The 19,222-nt window shown below is 33.7% G+C and overlaps 2 protein-coding genes across 2 annotated transcripts; both read left to right on the top strand.

The window, feature by feature from the left end:
• The first annotated feature begins 149 nt into the window (after positions 1–149).
• On the top strand, positions 150–1,473 carry LOC113768884 (protein STRICTOSIDINE SYNTHASE-LIKE 12-like). The gene is made up of 3 exons (XM_027313392.1): positions 150–412; positions 612–881; positions 990–1,473. Exons 1-3 carry the CDS (start codon positions 150–152, stop codon positions 1,471–1,473), a joined length of 1,017 nt encoding a protein of 338 aa, XP_027169193.1.
• Positions 1,474–11,174: 9,701 nt separating this feature from the next.
• On the top strand, positions 11,175–12,735 carry LOC113768883 (protein STRICTOSIDINE SYNTHASE-LIKE 12-like). Its single transcript, XM_027313391.1, has 3 exons — positions 11,175–11,443; positions 11,951–12,203; positions 12,349–12,735. Exons 1-3 carry the CDS (start codon positions 11,175–11,177, stop codon positions 12,733–12,735), a joined length of 909 nt encoding a protein of 302 aa, XP_027169192.1.
• The last annotated feature ends 6,487 nt before the right edge of the window (positions 12,736–19,222 follow it).

The raw sequence follows: 19,222 nt of genomic DNA, 5'->3' as shown, positions 1-19,222 counted from the left end.
ATCACATTACGAGGTCATACGAGCCCACATGACTATCCTAATAATTTAATCCCTGTATCATTTTAAAGCTCCCCGCCATGGCTCGAGTTCGTCCCTATAAATACCCTACTCAGTTACGTTATTTCCATGTAAAAGTTTATCGTCTAGACATGGCAACAATGGCAATATTGTTTCCTAATAAAAGGGTTGTTGGGTTTATTCTCAGTTTTTATGTGTTTGTTTTCTGTTTCCTCCCCACAGTATTTTGTGCTGGACATCTCCAAAAGCTTCATCTACCTGATCCTGGTCCCGACTGCTTTGCATTCGATTCAGCAGGTCAAGGACCTTATACCGGCGTTGCTGATGGGAGAATTTTCAAATATAAAGGACCCAAAGTTGGTTTTGTGGAGTATGGATACTCAAAAGCAGATAGGTAACAACTAACAAGTCCTTCTGCTTGCACTTTCAGTCATAAATAATTATATCATGAATTACCATATCCCAAATAGGTAGCAAAAACAGATTGAAAAGAGGAAAGAAAAAAAAAAAAACATCTTCAAGCTATTTAATATTTTATTTCGTGCATATATTACCGCGACTAGTAATCTTGGATGCCCTCCAATTTGGTTTAGGTCTGCGCGATTTTGTGATGGCACTAATTCAACCGCCTTGGCAAAAGCCTGTGGAAGGCCATCAGGGTTGGGGTTTTACTACAAGACTGGTGAGCTTTACGTAGCAGATGATGGTGTAGGCCTTGTTGTGATTGGACCTAAAGGAGGCGCTGGAAAAGTACTTGCCTCCGGTGCAGAGAAAGTGCCATTTGGCTTGCCTGATGGACTAGATGTTGATCAGAATACTGGCATCGTATACTTCACAGATGCAACTGCCCGCTACACTATCAAGTTGGCTAGATAACTGTCATTATAGTTTATTTTTCTTCAATCCTCTTGGATGTATTATTTAAAGCGTTAATTCCTGAATGTCGACATATAACATTTTGTCGTTTGCAGTGAAATCCCGCAAATAATTGCTAGCGGAGACTCAACAGGAAGGCTATTAAAATACAATCCAAGAACAAAAAAAGTTACTGTATTGCTGAGAAGACTAGCAGGGCCAGCTGGGGTGGCAATTAGCAAGGATCGCTCATATCTTCTTGTCACAGAAAATCTGAAATCAAGAGTTTGGAAGTATTGGTTAAAGGGTCCGAAAGCAAATACAGCACATGTTTTGCTAAATGTGTCAGGATCGCCAGCTAAGATCGTTAGGAACAATGTGGGAGATTTTTGGTTAGCAATGACGGTAAAAAGGCAAGTTCCAACCCCAAGAATTAAACTTCAAGGACTAAGGATCAATGGATATGGCAAGATATTGGAAACAATAACCTTCAACCCTGGTTTTGACTCGTCAATGATTACAGAAGTTCATGAGCACAAGGGGGCACTATATTTAGGTTCTCTATATGTTGGCTACGTGGGAGTATACAGGAAATTCTAGTAGACATTGATATGTTTCTTTGTTTAGTTGACTTAGATTTTATGTTTAATAATAAGGGAGTTGCTTCTCAATAATAACCGGTATCAACTTTTCACATTGGGTTGATCGATTGTTCATTTTTCTTTTCTTAGCATAAGTGAAAAGTTTTGAACTCGAGACCTCTATTGTACTTTTATGAGGTTTACTGATAAATTTGTTTTTGAAGTTATTATTTTTTGTACATATACTGGTCTTTCCGACTAAATTCGCCGTCTTTTTACAAGTATTTATTTTTTCTTGGTCTGTAGACTCTGTACGAAGAACACTATTTGGGCAATAGTCAATTGCTCTTTACTTTCATAAAACTTCTACCATTAACAAATAGTATGACATACATGAAAAAAAAAGGTTATGACATACACATGATTTTGTTCCAAAATAATCTTCATATATTGCGGATCTGTTATCTACAAGATTTTGACATGTCTTGCTTTGTAAGCCAGAGTGCATTACATATTTACATTACCGTTTCTCGAGTTTCTATTTCATTATCAAACTCGATAAATTTTGCTATTCAATATGGTCCACTACACTTAATTTTATAGTTGGTGCTTGAAAGGAAAATTTTTTTTTTTGAGCATTTGTGCCTTTTCTCCTAATTTAAATCTGAAATTTACTTAAAAATTTTGAGAAGAGAGAATAATATAAGAGATGCACAGTGCATGAGTAGGTAAATAATTAGTTTTGGTTGGATTTATTGAAGGGGTTGAAACTAAAATCACAATACAATTAATTTAAATACACTTCATTAAAGTCATTGCTGAATAATAGGTGCAATAATAATTCCTTTAACATTGTTTTTAACTTAAGTAAAGAAAATGTACACTTTTTATCACCAAATTAATTAAAACCTATATATTTTTGTCCATTAACATATTTTTATTAATTGAGTAGCCATTTTGACGAAAGAAGAGGTTACTGACTAAATGAGGAATTTTAAATAGTTTAATAAATGATCATTTGCTCTTCTTTCATTTACTTTATTAACTTATAGGGAAAACATATATTAAGAGTTACAAGAATTAAACAAGATAAGCGACGCGACACACTTTTTCTTAAACTATGACCTTCATCTTTTATCTCCAGCCTACCGCACTAATTACATTCCCAAAAAAGAATATTTAAAAGGCTAATAGCTATTTGTTCAATAAAAGAACAGTCCTAAACTAACACCCCAAAGTCGTCTATTTAATTTCACGTTAACCACAGTGAATCCCAGTCTTTTCAGTTTTTATTTTAAATTTTGGATTTTTGGCACTTAAAAAGGCTAATAGCTATTTGTTCAAGCTTATATAATTTATTCCAAAGGTAATCTTTTTATGCATTGAGGGAGTGTAAATGTATGTTACGTAATTTAATTTTAAATTTAAAATTCACTTTTTACATAGGTAAAACACATGATGCATCTACACTTGTTAGTGTAAAAAATTCTCTATATTGCCCGTGCATAAAAGTTTAAAAATTAATATTCTATACATTGACAATTTGTACACTGCCACCTTTGGATAAATGATAACGATAGACATCAATAAGATTTGAACAATTATCATGATTTTGCAAAATTGGCTAGTTATTAAGGGTGTAATCGAGTAGAGTCGAATTCAAGTAGTCCATTACTCGAACTTGAGTTGAGTTAAAAAATTTGAATTTGAACTCGAACTCGTCAAACTCTTGAAAGTTGAGCTCTATTTTGTTAAGCCTAACTTAACCTCAAGCTCAAATCTTAAATATATGTATATATGTATATGCATACTAAGCTTGATTGTTTGATTAAAGCTTGACGATCTTTTGAATTTCATAAATTAGGGTAGAACTCGTGCTCATCAAACAACTCAAATTGCTTAAACTTGAACTCAACGATTTTCTTAAGAATAAGTTTTTCGATAAGCTGTGTTGTTTGATTTTAAAACACCAAACTAAATTTCATTAATTAGAACAAAGCAAAAAAAGTTGAATGATCTGTTTTAGGGATGGCAATGGGGCGGGGGCCGCCCCGCCCCGCATCCCCCGCAGGGTTAATAAAATTTTACTATAGTTAAATTTTAATAAATAATCAAGTACTAAAATATCAACACATCATCAAGTTATTATTCATTGTAATTTTACAATTGAAACTCATAAAAACAATCAAACAAAAGTTATTTGAATACAATCCAACATGATGAAATAAATACAACTAAAATAGTCAAGTTTTCACTTTTGGTACAAATACAATCACTAATTCATTACTGTGTTTGTGTTTTTTTTGAGAAAAAAGTGTTATTCTATTAAGTGTAATTAGAAATTTAGTATAAATGTATTAGTAAATTTAGTATAACTAATTAATCAATTCTATTAGTAGACATGTCTAATTATTCGTATAATTGATAATATCAATTATATTACATACACTAATATATATTATATAATACATCTAACTAATAATATCATTATCATAAGTTTACAACTAATTAAATTACATATTATATATAATTATATATATTTATTTATATATATATACTTTTTTTTTTGCGGGTGGCAGGGCTGGGGTATACTCCTCCGCCCCCGCCCCGTTTCTAAACGGGGGGAAAAATTCCCCCCCGCCCCCGCCCCGAGAGCCCCCCACGGGGCGGGCACCCGCCCCCATTGCCATCCCTAATCTGTTTCCTACCAAAATTGGCCTTTTTAATATCAACTTAATTGAGTTGTCATTATACTTCAATACTTTTTGCATTACCCGCATACAATTTTTTTTTTAAAAAAAGTTTGTTAATGGTCTTGATTTCCCGTCTTATAAAGAAATCAGATTGCTATTCCATTCCCTTCATATATATAACTTCCCAACCCTCAACGTCATTAAAGAAAAACCCAACAAAAAAACCACAGAAATCTTGCTATCAATTACTATCTAGTACCAATATAACGACAGAAGTCTTGCTATCAATTATCTAGTACCAATACAGAAAAGCCCTCACAACTTGCTATTTATTCCCAGAGGAGTTAAAAATGACGCAATTGGTAATGTTCTTGAAACATTGAATCTTGCTGGAAAGTTCAAGAATTTGAGGCAAATCTGGTGTCCTAATTGCTAAAGCACCAGGTTTACCGCAAGGAAATGTTGGAAACTTCTCTGCATTGGCTTCTGAATGAGGCATACTTACTTGACGATTGGGTTATTGAATCTTGCTGTTGTTTCCGACTGTGTCCTTGGCCTTTTCATACATAAGTCATTATATTTTCTTGGTCCGTACGAAGGAACGACATTTGGTCAATAGGTTTTTGTTTTTACTTTTATTGGGTAATCAATACTTCAATAGTCAACTGCTCTTTGATTTCGAATAACTTTTACCATGCATTTCCTCGCAATTTACAGCTGCTCGCAATTAGTCCACCCCATACCAAACACCACACAACAAACTTCACATAGCTCATAGCTGAGAAAATTGACAAGATCATCGATGGAGAATAGCAATGGCATAGGGATCTTAGGCCTCGGAATTTAATCAATGGAGAAATGGGCAATCAGCATATCAGATAGGTCAACACAAGATATTGAGGACCATTATCCGTCATGAATTATGATCCAGATATGGCTCGAATCCTGCTGATTTTTTTTTTTTTTTTCTGAATATGGAATCCCCTACGGAACCATTTATTGGGATTCAACCTATTTACATCCTAAACAGGTTGGATAAAAATTTAAGTGTTTTGACCCCGTATTGGACTCAGATCCGATTAATATATTTAAATACATAATATATCCATTATAATTTGTTACTGATTCATTTGTTTTGTCTCAAATAAAAAAAGTTTCCACATAAATCAAGTAATTGTTGAAATTTTTCTCATTGTATTATTAGTATTTTACGAATAAAGTTTGTCTAAAATAGAAGTATTGAAATTATTGAGAACTATTATAGTGAATTGATTTCATGGGCTGCCAGGAACCCTTTCGTCAATTTCCTAAGATCAGACCTAATGATAACATCTAATTTGATGGCAATTAACAAATGGTATCCGGAAAGCACTAAAATCTTAATTCTAGTGTCAAAATACAATCCAGCTTTATTTTCTAAACCTATTACGTATAATTTACTTCCTAAAACTATTACATCTAATCTGATCATTGACTAATCTTATCCTGAAAGTACTAAAATCCTAGCGAAGCTTGATCTAATTTTTCTTACATCATGTCTTGCAGCGGTATCCTTCCCCACTGTTATTTCACTCCTCTGTGAAATATTTCAACGATTAATGCGTGGGGTGTTGTAATATCAACTTAATTGGAGGCTTTAGATGTCAAGAGGCTAGAGCCATAGCCGTATATTTGTAGCCGTGCTATTAGCACAATCCCTTTCATCATTTTCAGGTGTTTGGTTAGCCTATTTACAATATTTTCTTACTTCATTTTCTAGTGTTTGTTTAACTTTTGAAATATTTTCCAACTTTGAAATATTTTCACTTTTACCTCTATCTTTACTTTCTACACATTATAACCACATACTTCTTCCCATGAAAAATAAAAAAATTTATCTCATTGTTTAACTTTAAAAAAATCTTAGAAAAATGTATATATGAATAAAAAATTTCTTCTTAAGCAATAAACAAATTGCTGGCTATTCATTGTCAAATATCAATCACACGCAATGCTTATTGTGACATATATCTTGCACTCTCATGGCTGAAAGCTTCTCTAGAAAATAATGTTCCTATTATACATAATTAATCACTAGAATATGGTGAGTAGGGTGAGGCTTTTTTTTTTTAGCATACTACAAGCTTCGAAAGTTTGACAGACACCTTAATCAGACGAGACGCGTGCGTTTAGGAAAACAACTTCAATAAGTTTGAAAGAAAACAACTAGGATGAGTGAAAATCTTTTACACAGTAAAATATTTTCAGTAACTTTTGTGCAACCAAACACGGGAAATTAAGAACATATTTTCCTGGAAAATATTTTCACCCGAAACAAACAGACTCTTCATGTGAATTATATTAGGGTCCTAAACTATATCATTTTCACATCCATTATGTAACGGCTTTGCTACCCACCCCATCCTCCAGCATCATCAATTTCCATCATCAAATCATAATCCAAAAATATGGCTAGTTCTATTTCACTGACAGTATATACACTAGTAATCATCGGTGCAATCAATACTTACAAAACTTAAAATTCAAATTCAAATTGAAGTTGAAGTGGCATGTATCTGAATTGACTAATTTATACACAATCAATATAGGAACATTAATTTATGTAATAAAGTGAAATTTTTTTCTACGTATATATGTTGATTCTCAACGTTTTGTTTGATCCAGGGACAAGCAATTCTGTGATGATGTGATGGATATCAATCTAGGGCCACACTGTGGAAGAATCTTAGAATTTAGCTTCGACTCTATAACTGGATTTCTCTACATGGTGGATACGTTCTTGGGTTTTTATGTTGTTGGTCCGCAAGGTGTCCGATTTAATTTTCTTCACGGGATTTAAGGTGCGTTTCATGAATGCTATAAGTTAAATGATAAAATATTGATGCAAGAATTCTTAGCTTAGCAGTGCCAAATAAGGAATTTGACAAAATTGAGTTCGAGTTGTCTGTGGGAGAAAAGCATATTCTGGTAACTTCTGCTTCAGAATTTTAACCCCTTAAACTCTGAATTTCAATTACCGTAGGAACATTAAACAATGAAAAAAGGCATAATTTTGTCTAATCAAGTCTCGGTTCTTCCGTAGCCTTCACCTGTTGTTCGTTACTATTTTGTTAAAGAAGTTGGGAAAAACTTGAATAAAAAAAAAAATCAAGATATTCTATATGTGAAGCATTAAAATTGGGAAAGCATATTCCCAATTAGTAATTTATATTTCTTATATTTTCTGAAATAGTCTATCAAATGCAAAAAATTTTGGTAAGTCAACCTCTTATTTATTGTCCACAATTCATCTTCCATATTTCCAGAACCCACAAACATCTGGACGAAATTGAAGTAAACGAAAAACTAAATGGGCAGGATTTTGAAATTTCAGAGACAAAAATGAATTTTCTTAAAAATGGTTAAGAACTACAAGGATAATCAACCTATTCGCCAGTTTTACAAGTAATTATACACCCGCATACTGTCTTTCCATATTCCATTTCTTTTTTTTGCCATGCCGTAGAATTGAAAAGCTTGTGACAGACATGGCAGCCATATTGTGCAGAAAAGCTGACCAAGGGAATTTTACTATTGATTCAACTGGAAGATTAATCCCTTTACAAAAGAGGTGAAGGTATTGTTGGATGGACTCTCGTTCCCAACAGGCTCATTCGTGCTGTTTGGAGAGAATGCCAACAAAAGAATCAAATGACTTGTATTCTTTATGAGGTCAGAATAACATCCATGAAAGCACAAGAATTTTAATCTGCAGTTCACTAAATTACAATGCTGCACTATATCTTAATTGCGATTTCAAAGTTGCATTCATGTCAATCTTTTTTTTTTCAGCTTTAAGTGTGACTCTAAACTCTACATGAAAAGCGGGAAATGGGAGGGTTTTAATTGGGTTCTTAAGGTCCTCATGTCATACTTATGAGGCCAGAATCACACCTATCATTCTCTGTAATAATTTGAATTAAGAGTAAGATATCCAGCTTGAGGAGGGTGTTGAAAAGCAAAGAGAATTTAGATCTAGTTATGGAAAAGAGCCTGGAAATTCTAAATTTCTGAAGTTTACTGTACAAAATTTTATTAGACTCTATTCAGATACATTCAGGCTACGAAACAAAATTAATTGGATTTAACTGATGCAACAATCTTAGACACTCAAGAGAATCCAACACTTCTTGACAAAGCTCCTATTGATTGAAGCCTCCCCGCAAGATGTAATTGAGGGCTAATTAATAATTTAGTAATTTATTAATTTAGTAATTAATATATACTACTAGCATTTTAGTAATTTTTAGCCTAATTAACAATTTATTAGCTTAGGGCTCCATCCGTACCTTTCCAAATTTAGCAAAACTTTAAATTAGGAGCTCCAATTGGACCAAACCAGGAATATGTTTCATGACAACAAGAATGAAATTAATTTGAATTTAGGGTCTGTTTGTTTGGGTGGAGAAGGTTTTCCGAAAAACATTTTCCATATTTTCCGTTGTTTGGTTGTTAATTCATTTAGGAAAATAATTTCTGACAGAAAATAAGTTACACCCATGGGCGGAAAATAACTTCCTTATCTATCATTGTGAAGTTATTTTCCGCTGTGTGCTTTATGATGCTTCCAGCTCCATGATGGCCAGACCGCCGCTACATTTTTCAAAATACTTCAGGTCCAGGCTACTAAACACACAACTGTTTCCACAGATCCCCCATTTATACTTCCCATCCAATTAAATCAACCTCAGCTACTAGAAATGGGAAGCAAGAAATACATTATCAGGACTCCACCCAAAAGTTCCTAAAAACCCATCAAAACTGGGAACATCAAACTAAAATAAACGCCTCAAGTACCAAGGTCTTTATAAACTTTGCTACTACAGATTCTGTACAAATTCTCTCAATTGCATCATTTATACACCATAAAATACAGACTTTCTGCATTTACAGGGTTCAAGTCATCCATTATCCTTCTTGCAGCTAAACTATATCAACGTTGGCTAAACCCATCAAGCAAATTCAGTTGTCTAGGGAGGTTAGTATTTATTGCAACTCTTACCACGAAGAAATATCTTTATATTCTCCTGTTGAGACACCTACTTTTCTTTTCTTTGTCACAGAAACAACGGGTAGACTGCTGTCAACAGCAGTAGTAGACTCAACCTGCGAATTCCTTGCTTTCAAGTACTTCCCTACACCACACCCAAACCTTGACTCCCTGAAGTTCCAGTCCCTGGATTGTTGTACCATAAGCCAACCTTATCCTGAAATGCAAAGAAATAAATAAGCCATTTAAATAGTAGAAGTGAGGGAAAAAATACAGACGCAAGACGAACAGTATCAGATCCAGGACTAACATTTTCTTCATCTTCAGCATTGTTCTCATTAGTACTCTTCTTCTCGTCCTCTTCATCAGATTTTCACTTAATAACCAAACATTGGAAAATTATGGGGTAGGAAGTGATTTTCCAGGAAAATGACTTCGATGGAAAATATTTTCAATCCAACCAAACGGACCCTTAGTAGGAAACTTATTTCCTTGCATTACAGCTGCTCGCCATTAGTGCACCCCATACCGATAGCCCACGACAAATCTGCTGCTTTCACGTCCATTATCAATCGAGGTGTAGAATAAAATTAAAAACAATGGCATAGCCATCAACGGCCACCTTGAAACTCGAGGAATTTAATCAATAGAGAAACGGGCAATCAGCATATGCAACGGGTCAACAAAAAGATATTAGGGAAATAGGGACCATCATCCGTTATGAATTATGATCCTCTGACTTCGAGGGAGAGGAAGAGGGAGATAGAATTTTTTTTTGTAAAATTTTCTCATAAAAAAACATGATTACAACCGAAAATCACAAGAGCAAAGGATGGGAATAACAACCCACATATACAATGACAAATAGGCCTGTTAATCGGGTCATATAAGTCGGATTTTCATAAGTTCAGGCTCATCTCATTTAATTTGTGACATTTTTGAGTTTTGGATTAAAAAATATGAAAATCATACTCAACTCACAAAATATTCAAGTTTTGACCTTTATTCGGGTTTAGCCGAAACTCACTTGTTATTTCTCACTTTTCTTAATATAATTACTATAACTATGAAGTTATAAAACTAATTTAATATTCACAGGACCACAATATTAAAACTAATTATGAATAAGTAATAGTTCTTAAAAAGTACATAAATCAAGAAATTTTCAACAATATGTATGTTTAATTCGTTTAAAGTACATGAAAAATGGTAATAAAAATGGTAATAAAACATGCAGTCATAAGCCAATATATCTTTAGAGGTTGGAATTTCTTTATAGCCTTGTGATTTGAATCCAAACATGCTTGGTGATTTGTGTTTCTGCTAGAAATTCTAGACAAAAAAGAAAACAACCAATATTATGCAAGTACAAAAATTTACTCAACCAAAAAGAGAAGTTAGAATTTCAGTTATGCATTACCAATAGTAGCTCTCAAGAAAGCTAGTAGAGAAGTTTTTAGATGTATTTTTGTGTGTTTGTAATTTGTATATATTTAGTATTTAGTAATAATATATTTGGGTATATAATTATAAATAATATCAAAATATAAATATTATATATATCATTATATATAAATAAGAGGTAATTAAAGGGCCGGACCTATATCGAATTTGAGTCCAATGAAACTCGAGCTCGGCTCATATTTAATTCGAGGCTAATTTTTAGGCCCAACTTCAAACCTGCTAACTAAATGATCGGGCTCATCAAGCTTTTTCTCGAGCCGAACAAGTCGAGTTCAGACTGACCTGACACTATTGACAATTCTAACAACAAATCTAGTCATCTGTCAAAGTTAGGATAGAATACGAATTCTTGATCTTGGCAGTGAAGAATATATTAAAAGTGACTCCGGGCAAACTGGGCTAACCAAACTGATTCATTTGAGTAGAATATCTAAAGGAATCACTCATTGCCTATAAATTCTTCCTTCACATAGTTGTCTTCCCTGAACGCCTTGTCCACAAATTTCTGCAAACTAAATGTACAAACGCTACACTATGGCTTTGTTTATTTTTTTGCTACTTTCTACTTTCCCTGATTCGATATTCTCGACTGCCACTAATATTGCCATCACATCACCCACCCAAAGTATCACTCTCACATCATTTGAAAAGCTTCCTCTACCCTCCACTGCGACCTCTCCGGAGTCCTTGGCTTTCAATTTACTAGGGGAAGGTCCTTACACTGGCGTCTCCGACGGCCGAATTCTTAAGTATATAAGGCTTACTAAGTCTTTCGTAGACTTTGCCTACACTTCACCAAATAGGTAATTTCTAATTTATTCTTAGGAGCACAAAGTGTATTTCATAATTGTCATATCTCAATTGCACCAATCTATGATGGTCATATGCTCGTGTCATTATTCTTGGTGCTCCGGTGAAATGGCTTTTATTCTTTATTTTTTGTACTCAATTAGTTTAGATTTTACAAAAATCTGATTATTAGAGAAGTCTAACAATTAGAATTAGCAAAAACTACTTTTTGGGTGATTATAAATTTTAATTTTTTAATCATTAAAAAAATGTATAATTAAAATATAAAGGCGACCGAGAACATTACAAAAATTGATAATCCAAAATCAAAATTTATAATCAGTTAAAATACTCAACTGAAAATAAACTCATAGAGTGTGGCGAATACCACTACTATAAGACTACTTATAATTAATTGTGAGCTAGCAAATATGACCAGACAAAACAGAATAAAGGTTCATACTTCATGTAGGTTTTGTAAACTACCGGCACCATATTTTCAACCTACACTTTGTGTTTAGGACTCGGGCATTTTGTGATGGGACGACTAGCCTCGACAAGTCTCCGACCTGCGGGCTGCCTCTGGGACTGGATTTCGATTATTTCACCGGTCAACTCTATTGTTGTGATCCATTCGTCGGCCTTACCCGTGTAGGAGCATTTGGAGGGCTGGCTACTACTCTTGTCCCGACTAAGGATGGAGTGCCTTACCGCTTTCTCATTGCCGTAACTAAGACTAGTGATGGACCTGTCTATTTTACAGATGCCAGTGCTGTTTATGGTCCAAAGTAAGTTCATCACTCTTGCATAAAACTTCTAGTACAATTTATGGCGTGGCTGTTTTTGCATGGACTCAGGCGATTGATTGCATTTGCATGATCCGATCAAGAACAAAAAAGTAACCGTGCTACTCTCACAGCTAGCCGGAGCTGTAGGGTTGGCCACCGACAGTGATGCCTCATTCCTCCTCGTTTCAGAGTTCATTGCAAAGAGAATTCTAAGGTATTGGCTTAAAGGAGAAAAAGCTGGAACTTCTGAAATTTTCTTGACATTTCCAGGAGGCCCAAACAAGATTAAGAGGAACCAAGAAGGAAACTACTGGGTTGCAGTGAATGTTCCGAAAAATGACTCCACCGTTGCACCCCAAGGTGTGAAATTTAGCCCTTCAGGAGAAATTCTAGCCATGGTTGATCTCAGCAAAGAGTACAATAGCCGTATTACAATTGTTATAGAATATAATAACAAAATATATGTTGGAGGTCGGAATTTTCCTTTTGTGGGTCAGTACGATATCAAATATGTCTGAAATTTAACTTCTACTAAGATCAATTTGTATCAAATATGGTTGAAGCACGGATGCCCTTTTAAAACAAGTCTAGTTTGGTTGTCTAGACTCAGTAGCAAATGCTAAGATTTGCTACGGAATAATATACTTATATGCTGATCTTTGAAAGATTAAGCTTGTGCTAATAAAAGGCAGTCGCTTTAGCTTTCTGAAATTACCTCCACGCAATTGATATACTATCCTTGTTTTAGCTTAGAAAAATACACAAACTGTAATAAGTTAGTTGGAACTCAGAGATTCGCAGATGGCCGAATTCTTGCTTTTGGGATTGCTTTCGTAGCTATGTAAATGATGAAACGTCTTAAATTGACTTGCAATAATGTTTTAAGCTTGATGTTGTTACATGAATAAGGCAATGCATCAGCTCTGAATACAAATCATATGCGTTGCTACCTTTGTGTATGTTTCATTCTTAATGATGAGATAAAAGCTTTGAAATAAAACTCATTTTTCACATTACTATCATCTAATATGATAATTATGATCTTGAGCACATTGGCTTTTTGGAATTTTACTCGTTATAAATCAACCATCCTGAATGAATAGAAATAACTTGTCCAATATGTAACATTGGGGAGGCCGGCCACCAACAAGGGAGATGAAACATATCCACCTTGTATGACATGTTAAACGAAGTGTATCTTTCAGGAACAATTTTACAAAATTTTCATTTTCACCCCATGAATGAAATTTTCTGGCTTCATTCCACGCCATAATGACAGATTATGCGTGCCAATTTTATGTGCTGCAAGATTGAAATTGAGAATAACATCCATGAAAGTACAAATTAAATTCGTGAGAAGACAAGAATTTTATTCTGCAAATCACTAATTTACAGCATTGTGAGAGCAAGTCCAAAATCTGCGCGCGCGCGCAGAAACAATGGGCATCAACTGTGAAATTTGATAGGGCATAATATTGGAAAGTTGGACTTAATTGGGTTCGACTTGAATGAGGAGATTTGTAGAAAACCTATTTTTTTAACGAAGGAATGTCAACACCCAAGTGTAAAGAAATTAAACTAAGGCTAGGGATGGCCCTGTTTATTTTACAGACGCCAGTGCTGTTTATGGTCCAAAGTAAGTTCATCACTCTTGTCTTGTATAACAATTCTTCACTTTTGAGTGTGTTTGTTTATCTTGATTTAGCTTAGAGATTGAAGGAGACTGTATAACCTTAGCGTGGCTTAAAGCTATCCAAAGAAGTATCTTGCTATATATAAAGCAGGAGGGACGGATTTGGTGTAAACAAATTGTGTCATTTACTGCCTAATCAACCCTTACTTCTAAAGAAAATTACATTATTTTATCTACTCACCTCCCTACAATCGCTCAATATTTGTTGAATTAACTACTACTTCCTTAACAAAAAATTACCATTTTTTAAAAATACCACAATAATTTAACTATTTTAAATTACTATTTCCAACAAAAAAATTACTAGTAATTTTTAATATATTTTTATTAGTAGCACACACATTGAATGTGCCGTAACCACTAGCAGTAATTACCCTTATGTATTTGATTACCACTCACTACTACTTCCACGGGGACTGCCTCGTTGTGTTGTGGCCCCATAAATCCAAGAAATTTATGCTTCTGCACCTTGCTTGACTCTTCTAAGAATAGCAACAAACTGCCATTAATAGTGCGAGGCATTCATAATTTTCTTACTTTTTGTTATTTTCCTAGGAAACTACGTATGTTTATCTGTATTTGTATAATTTGTTTTGTATTAAAGAAACGTTTCTATAATTTTGTATATTTGTATAGAAGGTTCTGTTAACATTGATGGCAAAAATTGTATAGGAAAATCTTTGCTAGTAATACAAATTTAGGGAGCATTTGATAAAACAGAAATCTGAAATCTGATATTTGAATTCATTATGTTATTGAATTATAAATATTGAAATCCTAACATTTGAGTACATTCTACATTAGGTGATAAGTAAATAGATTATCACTTATTTTTGAAGTAAGTTTTGCCTACATAATTCAAATCCACTTCAGTAATTAAGACGTTCTATTTTTAGTTATCAAACACATCTTAATATGTTAAGATCTTAATTTATTAAATTTAAGTATGGAATTGGGTTATCAAATAGGAAGTGTTTAGAAGGAAAATAATAAATGTTTTTACATACGAGCAATTTGTATTGGATTAATCTATCTACTCCAAAACGTTAACTTTAAAAAAGGGAACTATTTTTATTTAGAATATTTAAGAAAATTATAGCTTTGTATTTTCTTTAGGACTTGACTTCCATTGACATATATATGAAAATTAAACATTTTGATGCTTTTATCTTTCAGTTGTATGCTAAGTACACTTGAAATCCACAAATATAATTCTCTATCATTCGATAAACTAGAGTAAATTGATCCGCTTTTTGTCCTTAATATTCCTCACATATTACTTGAGTTTGTTAATGGCTGATCAATTTGGCCTGAATCTTTGTGAGAAGAAAGTTTTCAACTTCTTGTGACATTTCGATTGGGGCATAAACGAGCTTAATTAAACTGAATACACAAGTGATCAAGCTTATTTGATTATTTTAATGAGTTTGAAATTTTGTTCAAGATTAATTTGTTTATTTATTGAATCGAGTTTGAACGAATTTTTTTTTTATATTTAAGTGTTATCGAATATAAAATATTGTTCAATTTTGACTTGAATAGTTAGCGAAAACTCGAAAGAACTCTTATTAAGCCGAATTCGATTTAAGTATCAAGTGGTTTGGTTAGATTAATTAGAATACCCAAAAGTTTAGAGGCCAAGATCATCCAGCATATGAAAAAAAAAGTATATAAATCAGAGTCCAATCCCATTATTTAAAAAAAAAAAAAAAAATCTTGGGTGGCAGTTGAATCAGATCGTTGAGTCAGCAGCCACTCTGTATAGTAGAATGTTTTGTTTATACATTTTGCTATCAAGAGGGATGTACATGCAGCAATAGACAAGGGAGCTTTTGTAGTAGAACAAATTAATTTAACAAGAAAATTGAATCGAGTTTCCAATTTTCTTTACTATTCTCGGTTAATTCTGCATCCAGCGACTGTGAATCTTCTCCAGTGAGGTGCAGTTTGTACGTGTCAAGAAGTCTATGGAAACATTCACTGATTGCCAGCGAAATTTTCCTTTATAGATTGCGATGCTTATCATACAATTGCTTATCCCAATATCGTTAATGCTTAATCAAACGTCTAAACACATTATATGTTGATTACAAAAGGACGACCCAAAAGACAACTTGTAGTGGAACCAATTTCAAAGGCAAATGGAACTTAATCACCAGCATATTATATTGGTATGAATTTATAGCTGTCAAATAAACCCATTTAACTAAATTTATCCATATCCGCTAATAAATAGATGAGTATGGGTATTTTAAATTTTTGCATATGGATATAAATGGGTTACCCAATAATACCCATTGGGTAACTCATCAAATCCAATTAACCCATTTAGAATTGTCTTCTCCCAAACCTCCTCTCTTCTTCCCCCACCTTTTTTTTTCAAATTTTTCATTTTGTCATGATGTTAACTACTTTTGTTTCATTATTATTATTATTATTTGTTGGTTTTATCTTATCATTTTATTTTCTCTTAGTTTGTTAACTTGCTCATTTTTCAGCGTTACCAATTTATGACAAGTTTTAACCTCTTTTCTTACTTTTTCAAAATGAAATTTTAAATTTACACACGAAAAAATGCTAGAGGTTCAAATTTTTTGGATTAAGTTTTTATGTTAACTTTTATAGTACTTAGTTCAACTTTTTATATTCTTATTGTTTAATTATTAAATAGTATGTAATTTTGCGACATAGAGTACGGATGAAAAAATAATTGATAATTAGGTTTATTGTGCATTATAAGAACTAAATAGGTAAATGATGGTATGAATTAATAAGTTTGCAAAAATGAATTTATAAAAAGTTAAAATAAATGGGTAATTGGGTTACCCAATTCATTTTTTGGACTTACGCATTTATACTCATTTAATTAAAATTAAATGGGTATAAATGGGCTCACTTATACCCATTACCCATTTTATCCATCCGAAACACGCCAAAATCACCCATTTTGACACCTCTAGTATGAATTAATACCTTGCAACAATAAGCAGTGTTAATGTCAGAACATACAAGACTAGAAGACAGAAGTGATAACTAGCATCAAGGATACATGGATAGATGGATGAGAAAGAAGACCTAAAGGCCAATAAAAGAAATATTATTGAGCGCCGGAGTTTCATCTTAGTAAATACTCAAAGCAACAATCTATTGTCAGAGCGGTCCTCTATGTAGGGTGGGTGATATTCTTAGAGTTCTTTCTTATCCTTTGCTGTTGAACTTCCGGAAGAGGAGTTCTGGGCTGCTACTTGCCTTCCTTTTTGAGTCACAATCTTCCCTCGCACAATTAATGACACTAACAATTCTTTTCGTTTTTTGTCAGGTCTGCTATACATTTTTATCTGCCATCGGATCCCTATATGAAGATTAGATCAAGGACCATACAACGCCCATATGTTGGTTTAAATCATGGACGATTCAGGCTGCTAAACTTAACAAGAAATCCACCGAAAATTAGGATGGGACACAAAAAGGAGAATTTTTGGGTTGTCGTGAACAGGTTGTACATCAACAGCTACTCTTTATTCTACCCAGCATTAGGCATAAAATTAAACTCATAAGATCGAGTGAGGCTTCAGACGGATTTTGAAGGCAGCATAAAAAACGTTAGAATCAAATGTTGGCTCATTATTCCCAATACTTTATGCCAACCGGCCGTATGTCATTTTTTTCATTGAGCATGTAATCTATTGCAAATCACTTTTCGAAGCGCTAGATGATGATCATAGCCCTGGGAAGGGACACCAGCATAACAAAAGGGAAGATGGAGACAGGATATTATAGCATGTAGAGGATTTGATGGAGCAGTAAGGATTATTCCGTGGCACTTGATTCACAGAGATCTATTTTTTCACAGAGAATTTGAATCCCACTCCACCTGCACTGTTAGTGAACAGTGTGGCAAGTCCACCATTTGGTGCCCTACTTTAAAACAGATCCCAGACAAACAAATAAGGGAAAAAAAAAACAAGGAAAATGACAAAAATCCGAATCATTGTGGTTGTTCTGCTAGATCAAAATGGTCTTTTTTTTAAAAAAAAGTTTGGTTATATCATCTCAGATGGCATGCCTAATGAATTGCCATACTGGTATTTACAGGCTGAATCCGCGGAGGCTAACGCCACGGCCCATCCCGCTTCCAGCTAAAGAAGGGAACCGCCACCCTATCTACGTTGTGTATGGGAAGAAAATAACGGTCCCAATAAGATTTTTTAAATCATTAGCTTAGTTTGCTCATCTCATCACCCGCTTTCACGGCGGTCGTTATGATTTCAGTATTGACTATCGAGTGATTGGAGATATATATTATTTTTGCACCTTTGAATTCGAGTTTCTTAGCTATCCACCATTTGTCAGTCAATCATATTGGCTTAGAAAAATTCAAATTGCATACACTTTCCATTTAGAAACAATTTTTAAAGAAGAAATGGTACTAGGCTTGTTTTTTTTTTTTTAAAGAAAAAAATTGCAATTCAAGTTACACCCCTTCCTTCCTTTATATAGCAATTCCTTTCTTTTTACTTTCGTATCACATCTTTGTTCCTGACTCTCTTAAAGAAAATAATTTGATTTTCAAGAGACCATGAATCATCTGATTCTTTTGAATGTACTTTTGATATAGAAAGAAATGCAGTAGAAGCAGTCCGTTTCCTTCCGAGGTCCCAAAACCAAAACCCAACCACATTCATTCGCCGGAGTACTTCCCCAGCATCACAAAGTCCACTAGCACACGAAACCTGCAAAAATGCCCATCCTGTCACCAAGACTGGCTTGAAAGATGAAACATGGCAATAAGCTCACTTATCTTTCAAGTTGATACTTCGATAGCCAATTGTGCTCCTAGTCAACGGAATTGAGCTTCAAATCATTTCTACTATTCTTGTTTAGAGTCTTCATAATGGCTTAAAGCTAAAAATCAAAAGCCCGTTTGAATTGCTATTTTCTGAATTTTCTAAAGTTTTTGTAAAAAAAAAAATGTATTATAGCGATTTGATGTATATAAGTTAAAAAAAATTGAAAAATATATTCATGAATAATGTAAAAAATTTTAGTGAAAAATTGCATTCCAAATGGGATACAATGGAACATGATGTAAAAACCCTACTGCATAGACTTTTTATTATTTTTTTATGGCATAGACATCACACTGAATTGAAATAACAAGTCTCTTCACTTGAGGGTGGCCAACAAATTTTAAATGACCCACAAATTAAAAGGAAGCCAGAAACCAGTCAAAATCATATACATTTTAAATGTTTATGTGAATTTCTTGAGACGAAGCTAAGTGACAGTGGTGTACGAAAAATAGAGAGTTT

This window comes from Coffea eugenioides, chromosome 4 (genome assembly GCF_003713205.1).
Source record: "Coffea eugenioides isolate CCC68of chromosome 4, Ceug_1.0, whole genome shotgun sequence".
Lineage (NCBI taxonomy): Eukaryota > Viridiplantae > Streptophyta > Magnoliopsida > Gentianales > Rubiaceae > Coffea > Coffea eugenioides.
Note: the sequence above shows the minus strand (reverse complement) of the source record. Positions and strands in the feature narration are given on the sequence as shown.